The 14,179-nt window shown below is 44.1% G+C and overlaps 1 protein-coding gene across 12 annotated transcripts in view; it reads right to left on the reverse strand.

Moving 5' to 3' along the window:
• Positions 1–11,144, reverse strand: part of P4HA3 (prolyl 4-hydroxylase subunit alpha 3) — a 74,088-nt gene extending 62,944 nt beyond the window's left edge. For 7 of the 12 annotated variants that reach the window (XR_014068407.1, XR_014068409.1, XR_014068408.1 and 4 more), the window contains exons 1-3: positions 10,900–11,144; positions 2,211–2,353; positions 980–1,203 (exon numbers count right to left, since the gene is read on the reverse strand). Coding sequence is in view for 5 of the 12 variants with exons in the window: in XM_081539563.1 (XP_081395689.1) it covers positions 980–1,203; positions 2,211–2,353; positions 10,900–11,099 (567 nt within the window). In the remaining 7 variants the exon portion in view is untranslated. Of the gene's footprint in view, positions 1–979; positions 1,204–2,109; positions 2,354–8,770; positions 9,970–10,899 lie in introns of all 12 variants that reach the window. The other 5 variants (XR_014068412.1, XR_014068413.1, XM_081539565.1 and 2 more) reach the window with 3 other exon arrangements.
• Positions 11,145–14,179: the final 3,035 nt, after the last annotated feature.

Below are 14,179 nucleotides of genomic sequence, written 5' to 3' on the forward strand. Positions count from 1 at the left end.
GTTAATTTGGAGGATGTATCCTCAAAACTTGGATTTAGGACACATGAGGCCCACTCTCAGATTGGCTAACGAACAATGCAGGGGCTGAGGAAAATTCACGTTCCTGCAGTAGGCATCTTCAAAATCAAAAAGATTTACTCCATTACTTCCCGGGCAAAGGCTAACAGAGAGTATATTGTAAAATAACCTCAGGAGTGCTCAAAACTTCTGAACAAAGATCAGTTAAATATCTCATATGAAAGGTTCCTAAAGTCTATTTTCTCAAACAATTTTATAGCAATATGGGGTTAGTTCTGGCTGCATCATTTGGCTTGTGGGATCTTAGTTCCCTGACCAGGGATCAAACTCATGCCCTTTGCAGTGGAAGCATGGAGTCCTAACCACTGGATCACTAGGGAATTCTCAAATGGTTTGTTTTTTGACACTACTTTAATTTAGTATCTCTAAGTGGCTAGGAAATGTTGCAAGGGATTTCATAAAGTCCCAGGAGGTTGAGTTTCCATGATCTTAGCATCACATCACCATTTCCTTTCCTCTTCCCCATCCTTTGACTTTGCTTCTCCTTTCCACCTGGCTGTCCCTCTACTGGTGGAGTGCTATGGTTATGGTGACCAAAGGGCCATTTTGCCCAAGACAGTCCCACTTTATGTCTGTCAGCCTGGCTAATAACACTTCCTTCACTCTCAAGAGTGTCTTAAGAATGTGATTACCCTAGCTATTATAGAGACAGCATGGGATTCAGAGTTAAAAGACACAGGTTCAAAATTTAGTTCTACTTAAACTTGTGTAACCTTAGGCAAGTCATTTACCCTCTCTGAACCTCAGTTTCTTCATCTCATCTGAAAATGGAGAATAATGCCCCATTTCCAACTTTGCTGGCAGGATTAGAAATATGTATTAATAACAGCAATCAGAGTATAGTGATTTACTCCCCGAGAAAGAGAGCTGAGCAATCTGCCCTCTCTCTGAATACCATCACCTTGCCAACTTGGAAGCAGTCATCCCCGGTGAGGGAGAAAAGTCGCCTGGGACTGTACAGGTCAGTGACAGCAGAGCCTGTGACTCTCTGGAAGACGCCTCGGGCAAGTCCTTTCACACTGAGCATGTATACATCCTGCAGCCGCATCAGGGCCCTTGCTGCTCCCTCGAGGTCCTCAAAGGCTGGCAGGTCCTGCTCCACCCTCTCATAACCATCCTTGAGAGCTGTGGAGGTCATGAAAGCATCAATCCATCGCTCAAAACACAGGTGGTGAGCATTTGATATAGCGAGGCATCATCACCTTAATTACTATAATCACTAAGCTCGTAATATTTTCATGAGCAAAGATAATGTTTTATCTGATTTTGTTCCCAGGGTAATAAAATCTTCTGAATGAGAAATAAACATTCCAGAGTAAAAACTAAGCATCTTTATCATGTCGTTCCATTCTATCTGTCTCTGGGAGTCTTGCCTCTTGAGGGGAAAACTTTTCTCCTTCTTAACTTCCCCAAAGTCGACAAACTTCTTCAATTAAGAAAATGAAAGTCGCTCGGCCATGTCCGACTCTTTGCGACCCCATGGACTATACAGTCCATGGAATTCTCCAGGCCAGAATACTGGAGTGGGTTAGCCTTTCCCTTCTCCAGTGGATCTTCCCAACCCAGGGATCACACCCAGGTCTCCGGCATTGCAGGCAGATTGTTTACTAGATGAGCCTCCAGGGAAGCCTTTCAAGTACAACGTAAATTAGGAAAGTGATCTTACTACAGATAACACTGTAGTGGCAACTTAATAAAACAGAAATTAATAGACAACATCACTTTTACACATATGTAAATGGGATGATATAACCTATAGTTCTTCACAGGATTGGGGTGAAGATCAAATGAGATAATGGAGGCACTTCCCTGGCAGTCCAGTGATTAGGACTCTGCGCTTCCACTGCAGGGGACACAGTTCACTCCCTTGTCAGGGAACTAAGATCCCACATGCCATGTAGTATAGGCAAAAAAGTATTTTAAAAAATGAGATAATGGATACAAAATTGCTTTCTAATTATAGTTGCATAAACATATTAAAAAAGAACCTAGTTCTTTGTAACAGAGCTAAGGAGATCAAGTAATACCTACCCACTTCATTATCCTTCATCACATCCCATGAGAATCTCTCTCCTTTCCACTGAGTCAGGAGATAGAATCTTCTCTTACCCTCCAGCCCTCCTCCTCATTACCTCGGATGTTCTCACTGGCCTCCAGACTATGTACCACATTCTTCCAGTCAGACTGTAGGCGTTTGATGAGAGTAAATGCAAGCAGAGGGTTAGACACAGGGGTTGCTGAATCTTCATGTAAAGATAGCACCTTGTGATAGAATCTGAAAGAGAGGAGTAGAATGACCTCACCCACTGATACAACCGCTCTACCAAGTGAAGGCACATTTAGAGTAGCTAAAAATGAAATGCTGAATGAACCCCTTGAGACTCATTAATATTCTAAGAAACATGAACAAAGAGGATGAAAACTACCAACACAACAAAAGTAGGTCCACTCATTTGTTCATTCAAGTTGGTCTCCATTGGTCAATCACTGTATGTCAGACATCATGCTAGATACTAGAGACCCAAAGGCAAGAGAGAGTGGAGCTCTCAAGGAGGTTACAAATAAGAAAATCTTTTTTTCTCTCATTATTCTATAATCAAAACTTAGAATCTGATAGAAGCTTAAAAAACATGGCTGAATTAATTATAATAACTGTAGTATGTGCTATGAGAGAAGCACATATATTTCATATAATGCTATGAAATGCTCTGGCAATCTGTAAGCAGGGCACCTGACCCAGGTGGGAGTTAGAAGGTGTAAGGGAGGACTTTACATAGGATATGGTACCTAATCTGAGTTTGGAAGGACTGGTTAAAATATTGATAGCTACTACTTATTGAGTCTTTACCATGTACTAGGCATCCTGTTAAGTGATTTAAACATATTGTCTCATTTAATTCCCCCTGCCCCAAATGCTCAGAATAGATACTATCATGCACATTTTACAGAAGAGGAAACTGAAACAAGGCTATGATGTTGGTAAACAACAAAGCCAGGAATGAACTGAAGCCTCTCTGACTCTGAAGCTGGGGTTCTTGACAGATTTTGCCATACTGTTTTCCATGGAGTCAGAACAAAGAAGGGAGGAGAGTGGGTTTTTTAAGCCAACAAGGACCAATGTATCCAAAGGCGCAGAGGCTTGACATATATTTAATCATTCAGTAAGTCACTTGCTAGAAGTCAAACTCCATGCTGGAAGCTGGGGATAAGAAGGCAAGACAGGGTCCAATGATCAAGAATTTCATGAACAAAAAAAACAGCTGATTTCTCATCACTTTTTTTTTTTTTGCCACGTCGTGCAGTGTGTGGGATCTTAGTTCCCCAACCAGAAACTGAACCTGGGCCACATCAGTGAAAGTATTACCGAGTCTTAACCATTGGACCACCAGGGAATTTCCTCTTATCACCCTTTTCCTAAGTTCGATATATATTTCTATGAAAGAATGAATGAAATATATTCTTCTATGCTGCTGCTGCTAAGTCGCTTCAGTCGTGTCTGACTCTGTGCGACCCCATAGATGGCAGCCCACCAGGCTCCGCTGTCCCTGGGATTCTCCAGGCAAGAATACTGGAGTGGGTTGCCATTTCCTTCTCCAGTGCATGAAAGGGAGAAGTGAAAGTGAAGTCGCTCAGTCGTGTCTGAGCTAGGTACAAAATTCTGAATAAGACAATAACCTTGATCTCAAAACGTTTGAGATCACAAATAATTACATTACAGATGCAACCCCAGATTTAAGAACAAAGCTTAGAGAAAGCACACAGATCTGCCAGAGCAGATCACAGTAGGTATCACAGAGGAGATAATAAACTGAGACCTGATGGGTAAAAGCAAATAATGAGGAAGGGAGAAGGAGGTCTCCTTCTGGGCAGGCAGAGACAGTTCAACATGTGTAAAAGTACAGAGAGAAGCAATAGGGAAATTACAAACCACTGAGTATTGCTAGAGCACGCAGTGTATTAGGAGGATGGGGAGACTAGACTGGAGAAGCAAGGAGTAACTCATAGACCTTGCTGAGAAATCTGGGTTCTGCCCTGAGTGCAATTAGGAGTAGCAAAAAGTTTTAAGTGAGAGTGGGATGGACTATGATACGTTACATACATAAATCTGTGAGAGGGTGAGGAGGAGGGGTTAGAAGCGGCAGGGTTACTACCAGAGCAGAAAGACCAATTAGGAGGCCATTTCAAAGCTGTAAGCAAGAGACAGGACAGTCTGAACCAAAACAGTGACAGTGGGGGCAGAGAATGGAATGGTTTCAAGAGAGATATTTAGGAAGCAAATCATACAGAAACTGGGAAGATTGTAATGGGGAATGAACAGGTGGGTTATTCAGCATGCTTCCAACCTTTCTGGTTTACCAACATTTGCAGTAAAGGGGCAGAAATGTAGGGGCCAGAAGTGATCATCTTTTTCATTAATTTCTCTCCTCTTCAATGTCCTATAAGAGTGTTAATACAATTAAGAAATAACTGTTTACTTTCCTGGCATACTATGGTTATCCCATTTCTAATTCCCTACTGGGATTTATATTATTGAAACTTATTAGTTACAGTAAGGCAGACTTAAGAGTTCTAGTCCTGCCCTCTAAGACTTTTTCCCTTTGTTTTAAACATTATTTTCAAAAACAATACAATAACAACAATAGAAATAAAAGAAAAGTTGTGTATAGTCCAAAGTGAATGTATGAAGAGCATTTGAGAACAGAAGAATTTTCTGGCCAGAGTGGAGGACTTCAGTGAGTGGAAAGGGATGGAAGTGAGGAATAGAGGGAGTGGTGCGGTGGGGGGAAGGTGCAGGATTTCAATCCCTTGAAACAGTCTGACTTCAGGATTTCTCAAGGGTGGGGCCTCAACTATAAACACAGCCTGAAACAGAATAGTTGCTCTGGGTAGAGATGCTTCTAGTGAGCCAAAGATTCAATTCAAGCATAAACTAAGACAAATAGTCTGCTCCTGGGTGCCCCAGGGAGGAAACAGGAAGCCTGTTAAGTCCCAGGATATCTCTGATCCCCAAGACAGGGGGTTTTTAAAATTAAACCTACTCAAGGGTTTTAAAACTAAACCAGCCTCCAGGGTGTGGGACTTTTTTTTTAATACCCATTATTTTCTGCTTCAGCTCCATATGGAACTACTTAGTGAAAGATATTCCACTGCTAGACGAAAATACAAGCAGAGACTCGGGCTTGAGTTCAGGCTGAAGGGTAAGTGTCGAGGGACAACTGAGGCTGAGTGGCAGGGATTTTACAAGACAGTTGCATGGGGAGGAGCTGGGAGGAGACATGAGAGGTATTCTGACCCAGCCTCTAGCTATCCCTCAGTTTCCTCTCCTATAAAACGGTAGACCTGGTCTAGTCTAGAAGATCTCTATGGATGCTTTCAGCACAACCATTCTGTTCTTTCTTTCCATCACCTTTCCCACAACCAAATAAACTCATCTGGTGCTTGAGACCTAATGTATTGGGTTGGCCAAAAATAACATCTTGACTGAAAAACCTAAACGAACTTTTTGGCCAACCCAATATAACAAGCCTCAGAGGAAACTGAGGCACAAAGGAAGCACAACAGAGGGGTGAAGATCAAAGGTACCATCTCCTTGTTCTCGTCACATCCCACTTTGGGTTACGGCGTCAATTTATTTAGGACAGAGGTTTGATCTCTACTGAAGAACATAATTCAATTCAGTGTTCATGTATGTCATCTTTCTGTCACACAAAGAAAAAAGAAAAAAACCTATTAATTGATATCTGAGGCTGGTTTGGAATCCAAACGTTGGCCCTATGCCCAGCCTCTGAGCCAATAGCTTGTTTTCAGACCGAGTTACTGGATGCTGAATTCAAACCTCAGGGTTTCCTAAACAGCTTTTTTGCTTTAACAAATGCTGCTGAGAGTGGAAAATCAGATCCTTTCCTTCAAGAATCTGCACATAAAAGCTGCAACCCAATCCCTGCATTAAACATAGCCTGGGACAGGTTACCCAACCACAATACACGGGCTGTTTTAATTCAATATGTTTTTCCTTTGGAATTCAGAAATGGCTTTGTCTCAGTTCTTCTGAGACATTCTGAACGCTTAATTCCTAGCACAGAAGTCATTGCTGATGATACTACTTTCTAAATCTTGGTACTTTTAAAAAACTGCAACAACAAAAGAAGCTAGGGGTTAACTATCTAAATATTATATGATTAGTATACATAATACTATATTAGTACATAGCTATATATATTGTAACTAGTATAATTTTTATTCATCAATTTGGGGTAGGGACTATAGTTTCAACATCAAAAATATTTAATTTCTAACTTTAGAAATTCAAAGAATATCAGCTTAGGCCCCTTAGAAATAACATCTCAAGTTACATTAGATCACCAGATTGTGACTATAGGAAAATGAGCAGGAACTGCCAGAATTCTTGTTTTAAAAAGCAAACATTTCACCAGGTTTTAGAGCAGTGACTAGAGAACAGACAGTCTCTAAGTTATCAAACTAAGCTTTCTGAAATTAAATGCTCATAAGTCATATGGGAAAAGACTCTAGAATTTTTCTGATTCTTTTTTATTATCTGGGCTCTCACAATCCTAGCTACTGTGTAGAGCCAAAAGTTATGTCTAGCTTCACCAGCAAGTCTTAAACAACAATCATAAAGAACTAACATTTGTAGAGCAAATGTTACTACTTTCCTTTACATGGTAGTTAATGCTTCCAACAACCCATGTTGGTAGGTACTATTTTTATCATCATTTTACAGATTAGGAGACTAATACTTACAGAGGTAAAGGAACTTGCCCAAGGTCAGAGCCAAGCATTCTAACAAACGTTACATTCCTGAACCCAGACTCTTAACCACTATGTACTCCAGCTGCCCATTAAACCTCAACAGCTATGGGGCTTGGTCAGCGTCCTGGTATATCATTCAAAGCAAGCAGTAGGGACATTATAGCGTGATAGAAAGAAACAATCAAAGGAACTATGTTCTAGTCCTAGCTTTGCTACTTACTTTTTGCTGTTGTTTAGTCACTAAGTCATGTCTGACTCTTTGTGACCATATGGACTGGAGCCTGCCAGGTTCCTCTGACCATGGGATTTCCCAGGCAAGAATACCGGAGTGGGTTGCCACTTCCTGCTCCAGAGGATCTTCCCAACCCAGGGATCAAACTGGTCTGGGAATGCAGGATGTCTCCTGCATTGCAGGTAGATTCTTCACTGCTGAGCCACCAGGAAGTCCTTGCTACTTACTAGATTTTATAATCTTGGATTAAGGTACTTAAATTGTAGTTTTCACACTTTTAAAATGATTTCTCATTTGCTTAAAAGAGTAATACAAATCTATTTCAAAACACTGTGTGTGAGAGAGAATCAAATGAGATAAGGTTTGTTCAAGACCTCCCACTGTGACAAGTCTGTGACAATAATAATGGTGAGAAGACGGTAAAGGAGACCAGCATGGAGGTGGGAGAGGGGAATTCTAGCCAACCACTCTGATCGACATCATGAGCTCTCTCTTCCAACTCTATTCCCTATTAAGCCTATCATCAGGATTCTGACCCTCATCTCAATCAGAGCCACCCAAATAAAGAGATTAGTAGTTATGAGAACAAGCACACGGGTAGCAGGGAGCATGATGGTGCCTCAAATCAAAGGAAACAGTATGTTCTATTTCCACCAATAAACTTGGACTCCAATGAATATGGATTAAGAACAAAATGAAATTTTTTTTTTTTTGGGTCACACCACGTGGCTTGCAGGATCTTAGTTCTCCCTATCAGGGATTGAATCCTGGCCCCCCAGGATTCTGCAGAAGTACAGAGTCCTAACCACTGGACCATCAAGGATTCCCCAAATTAAATCATTTTACTCTGTAAATATGGGCCCACAGAATACTAGGCAACTATGCTACTCCAAAGAGTGACAAGAATTATTAAAATTATCATCACTTATTGTTATAATTGGGCTTCCGGGGTGGCGCTAGTGGTCAAGAATCCGCCTGCTAATTTGGGAGACACAGGAGACCTGAGTTTGATCCCTGAATTGGGAAGATCCCCTGGAGTAGGAAATCGCACCCCACTCCAGTATTCTTGCCTGGAAAATTCCATAGGCAGAGAAGCCTGGCGGGCTACAGTCCATGGGTCGCAAAGAGTCGGACACGACTAAGCAACTGAGCACAGCAGATTATTATAATTAATACACACTTATATACACTATATAGTGTGTATGTGTGTATGTGTGTGTGTGATCATGCTATTTTTGGCCACACCATGCACCTTGTGGGATCTTAGTTTGTGAGATCAAACTAACAGTAAATTTAAACAGGCATATAACTGCTTATATGCAAGCTACATACTTTAGAGCATGTACCAAATTACATCATCATTCAGTTACCACTGAGTAACAAACAAGATCTCTCATACATACTTCCTCACACTCACTGACTCTCTTCTACATGGGCTCTCTCACATAGCCACAGTGGCCCTCACACCTTCTTCCCATATGCCCTGGAAACAGTATTACTACCACATACACTCACTCACAGTTTTATAAGCAGCACACTGTGAGATAACCCTCTGTTGTCCTAGCTCAGTTGAGGGTCACAGGATATAAATACAGCATTAGATATTCAAGTAACTATGTGGTTACACCCATTTCTCACTTTGTGAGTTACTCAGTGTCCCAAGAGAAGGTGCACAGCACATATTCATACCATGGTGTTATATCCACTCATTCATCTTTCATTGTTTGAGAGAGTCAATAGATGATTACAGTGCCTCAGTGTTCCAAGTCTTACAGTAGAGTTTGTTGATTGTATTTTCAGTTTTAGTTCAGTTGCTCAGTCATGTCCGACTCTTTGCAACCCCATGGACTACAGCACTCCAGGCCTCCCTGTCTATCACCAACTCCCAGAGCCTACTCAAACTCATGTCCATTGAGTCGGTGATGCCATCCAACCATCTCATCCTCTGTCGTCCCCTTCTCCTCCTGCCTTCAATCTTTCCCAGCATCAGGGTCTTTTCAAATGAGTCACTTCTTCACATCACGTGGCCAAAGGATTGGAGCTTCAGCATCAGTCCTTCCAATGAATATTCAGGACTGATTTCTTTTAGGATGGTCTGGTTGGATCTCCTTGCAGTCTAAGCGACTCTCAAGAGTCTTCCTCAACACCACAGTTCAAAAGCATCAATTCTTCAGCACTCATCTTTCTTTATAGTCCAACTCTCACATCCATACATGACTACTGGAAAAACCATAGCCTTGACTAGATGGACCTTTGTTGGGAAAGTAATGTTTCTGCTTTGTAATATGTTGTCTAGGCTGGTCATAACTTTTCTTCCAAGGAGCAAGCATCTTATAATTTTATGGCTGCAGTGACCATCTGCAATGATTTTGGAGCCCCACAAAATAAAGTCTCTCATTGTTTCCAATGTTTCCCCATCTATTTGCTATTAAGTGATGGGACCGGATGCCATGATCTTAGTTTTCTGAATGTTGAGTTTTAAGCCAACTTTTTCACTCTCCTCTTTCACTTTCATCAAGAGGCTTGTTAGTTCTTCTTCACTTTCTGCTTTAAGTGTGGTGTCATCTGCATATTGATATTTCTCCCAGAAATCTTGATGTCAGCTTTTGCTTCATCCAGTCCAGTATTTCTCATGATGTACTCTGCATAGAAGTTAAATAAGCAGGGTGACAATATACAGCCTTGACGTAATCCTTTCCCAATTTGGAACCAGTCTGTTGCTCCATATCCAGTTCTAACTGTTACTTCTTGACCTGCATACAGATTTCTCAGGAGGCAGGTTAGGTGGTCTGGCATTCCCATCTCTTTAAGAATTTTCCATAGTTTGTTGTGATCCACACAGTCAAAGGCTTTGGCATAGTCACTAAAGCAGATGTTTTTCTGGTTGACTGTATAGCAAAACAATATTGGTTGAGCATCTATTAGTGTGTGCTACACTCAGCATCTCCAAGCATCAAGTATGGTTTTGCCCAGTGGTTTTGTTTTCCTGCTGTCAAATACTTTCATACACACGTACATCTCAGTGAGAGTATTTAGAGTTCTTATGTGTGTGTAAAGAGAAGACATCTCAGATTAACAATCATGATATTACAGACTCCAAGCTCTTAGAGGGCAGGGTAGGGTCTTGTTCACCATTCTCTCCCCAGAGCCTGGAACAGTGCTTGGTTCATAGTAGACGCTCAAACATATATGTTGAATGAACTGATAAACCAGAAGCATTATTCCTATAGAGACCTGGACAATTACTTGGCATGATATCCATAGGGTTGTGCCCACCCAGTAAGAATGACATGTAAATCTCATACACAGTCACAGAATGTCCCCCCATACTAAACATCAGTTCCCTGGGTCACATGGTCAACACATGTGTGGCTACAGTGTCACCGTATTCTCTCCGTTTCACTCTCTCAGGGTCGCTGTGTCTCTGTAACAGAGAACCTCGGGGCCCACAAAACTTGACTCAGTACCTTCTGAAGCTCTACTCCGCCCCAGAGTCGCTCCACCACAAGTTCGCACAGCGGACCAACTTGGTGGTGTGAGGCTGGATGGGGGTGCCACTGTGTGTGTGCGAGGCACGGAGTCTGAGGTTCCACGCAGTGTGACACGGTGTCTCGGGGTGCCCCTCGGGATGACGATGGCTCTGGGGAGTCACACTGGGCCACGGTTCCTTGGTCTCTGGGTTGGACACCGCGTCCGAAGTCCCAGCAGGGTGACCAGGAACCTGAGTTACCCCCGACCCCGCGGCACAAAGTCTTGGCCTCGTCCGTCCTCCGAGACTCAGTTTCTCCGGCTCACACCCCGCCCCCCGGTGCCCTCACCTGGTCAGGTCCCGCAGCCGCGCCTCCTCCCCGCGCAGGTAGCGCCGCAGCAGTCCCAGCAGCCGGCGCTCGGGTGCCAGGGCGCGCGCCACACTGGTCAGCGCCGAGAACGTGTCCCCGCGCGCCGCGACCTCGGCCGGGTCCCCTGCCCGGAGCGCCAGCACCGCCAACAGCGCCGCCAGCCGCGCCGCGGGGCCCATCGCCGGCGGTCGCGCGCGTCCTCTCCGAGCGTCGCGCCGGGCAGTGCTCTCACCGCCCCCGGGCCCCGCCCGCCCCCGGGCCCCGCCCGCCCCCGGGCCCCGCCCGCCCCCGGGCCCCGCCCGCCCCCGGGCCCCGCCCGCCCCCGGGCCCCGCCCGCCCCCGGGCCCCGCCCGCCCCCGGGCCCCGCCCGCCCCCGGGCCCCGCCCGCCCCCGGGCCCCGCCCGCCCCCGGGCCCCGCCCGCCCCCGGGCCCCGCCCGCCCCCGGGCCCCGCCCGCCCCCGGGCCCCGCCCCCGACTCCTCGCTAACCCCTTCTCTCGCTCTCCACCCTCCACCTTCCTGCCCCTCGGACTGCGTGTGGGCTGCCTGCAACCTCAGTGTTCCCCTCCATCCCCTAATCACATCCCTGGGGAAGCATTTCCACTGTGCCTATTTCACACTTGGGGATATTAAGGCAACGGGTGTGGTGAGGAATGAATTCATCAGTCTATGGCTGTACAACGTCATTCAAAAATATTCACTCCCTGCATCAAGGGGTGGAAATACAGAAACATCACTGGATTCTGATGGACAAATCAGGAGAGTAAACGTTGTGGTATGATAACAGCGGTGTGAGTGAAGAGCTGTGACAGACCAGGGGGGAGGAAAACACTTCACACAGGACCTGACGTTTGAACTATCTCCAAGGATGAGTAGAATTTTGACCGGAGGTAAAGAGGGTGAAGGCCAGTAGGGTCAGTGCGTGACAAATCTAGGACCTATACCACCAAAACTTCTGGGGTCCTGGATCATTGCTCTGCACGACATACCCATGTTCATTTAAGCAAACAAAAGTATTGTTAATGCTACTACTTACCTTTTCCCTCTCTTTACCAGGCAATGTTGATTCACTCATTCATTCATTTAACAAATATTTAGCACCTGTTCTACTGCAAGGGCGGGATGGGCTTTCCTGGAGAAGGTACTTACCTATACCAAGGTTTGAAGATGGAAGATAGTTTGAGTTGCAGAAATGATGAAAAATTCCTTGGGGCTGGGACTGTCAGATTGTGAAGGGGTTTTGCATGTCATACTAAGAAATTTAGCCTGTTTGCTATGAAAATCCAGCAGAAACTTTTTCTTTTTTTTTAACCTCCCTCTCTCCTCCCTCTGCATCCCACCAGTGGAAGTTTTTAAGGGCATTAATAGTCGTCCAGTGACTGAGCAAGGTGAGGGAATAAAAGCCCAATTATTTAGGCCCAACATGAGACAGCTCTGACAGGCTCTAGTCCTCCTGCCACATAGACCAAGGCTTTGTTAAGCTTCTTTGACCTCTTCCTCTGCCCTTTCCTGCTTTTCCTGTGCTTTCACAGACCCTGATCCCTAGCAATATCTTGCACTTGAAGCATCATCTCAGCATCTGCTTCTGGAGAACCCAGCCTGTAACAGCAACACAATCAACATACACAGCTGATAAGTCCAGAGCAGTAGCCTGAATCCAGGTGGTGTGGGTGTGGGTGCCATTTTCTTAATCACACCAGAGGCAGATTTACCATGAAGCTTTTGAAGCTTAAGTTTCAAGGCTCCTAACTTGCACAAATCCTTTCCAACACCCTCAGGATTGATGGGTGGCAGAACCCAACATTATTTTCTTATTGTTATATGTATTTGTAAAATTTGCAAAATAAAGCTATTTTAACCACAATTGTTTAAGTTTTCTCTTTCCACTCTGAATTCCTCTTTATCACACATCCCCTTATGGTGGGAATGTTGGAATGGCCAAGGGTCTGTATCTGCAACTGAGTAGTCATCTTAGCCTGCTTTCTGCTCATAGAAGGTTGAGCGTTGTAGTAGGAAGAATAATGCCCTCCCTCCTATAAGATGCTAATGTCCTGATTCCTTCCAAGATCAGACGAGATCGGACGTGTTCAGGGTGGTATGGCCGTAAGCTAATGTCCTAATTCCTAAAGCCTGTGACTATGGTGCCTCATATAGCAAAAGGAACTTTGCAGGTGTGATTAAGGATCCTGAGATGCCCCAGTTACATATTCACTTATTTGACATCAATATGGGCTCATGAATTTCATTGAATGAATTATAATTCATTACTTGCTTATTTTGAAACTCAAATTGCCCTAGAGTTGGCCAGTGGTAGCCCCTTCAATAGGAGAAGGCAATGGCAACCCACTCCAGTGCTCTTGCCTGGAGAATCCCATAGACGGAGGAGCCTGGTAGGCTGCAGTCCATGGGGTCGCAAAGAGTCGGACACGACTGAGCGGCTTCACTTTCACTTTTCACTTTCATGCATTGGAGAAGGAAATGGCAACCCACTCCAGTGTTCTTGCCTGGAGAATCCCAGGGACGGCAGAGCCTAGTGGGCTGCCGTCTATGGGGTCGCACAGAGTCGGACACGACTGAAGCGACTTAGCAGCAGCAGCAGCAGCAGCAGCCCCTTCAATCTGGCTCCTGTGTCCTTTTGATATGTTCCCTTTATTCCTTGAGGACTTCCATACTTTATTACTTCCAAGATATTCCAAACTGTCTGTACTTTCCCTTCTCCTGTCCTGGAATCAAGCATTCCCCCCATGAGCCCTGGTTCTTTGCATTCAGAAACCAAGATCTGGGTGCTAGGTATGCTCATTGCAACTGGAATGTCTCTGCTCCCAGCTTCTTTTGGCAGACAGAACTAGATAATTATATATAACTTTGTTAAACTTTTCCTAAGTGTTTTTTCTTTTAAAAATTGAGATATAATTTACATACGATAAAAATCCACATTTTAAAGTGTACAATTCATTCATTTTTACCATAGTCACAAGGTTGTACAACCACCACCACTATTTAACTCTAGAACATTTTCTTCACACCCCCCAAAATACCCATTAGCTGTCACTCTATCCCCCTTCCGTGTGACAACCACCTATCTTCTGTCTATATGGATTTACCTACTATACATACTTCATATAAATAGTTTCCCTTTGATATTATTGAACAGTAAATGAAATCGTTTTCTTAATTTCATTTTTTTAGATTGTTCAGTGTTAGTATATAGAAATACAATTGATTTTTGTATACTGATCTTGTATCCTGCAACTCTACTGA

This window comes from Giraffa tippelskirchi, chromosome 11 (genome assembly GCF_054371585.1).
Source record: "Giraffa tippelskirchi isolate mGirTip1 chromosome 11, T2T-mGirTip1v1.2.pri, whole genome shotgun sequence".
In the NCBI taxonomy this organism is placed as follows: domain Eukaryota; kingdom Metazoa; phylum Chordata; class Mammalia; order Artiodactyla; family Giraffidae; genus Giraffa; species Giraffa tippelskirchi.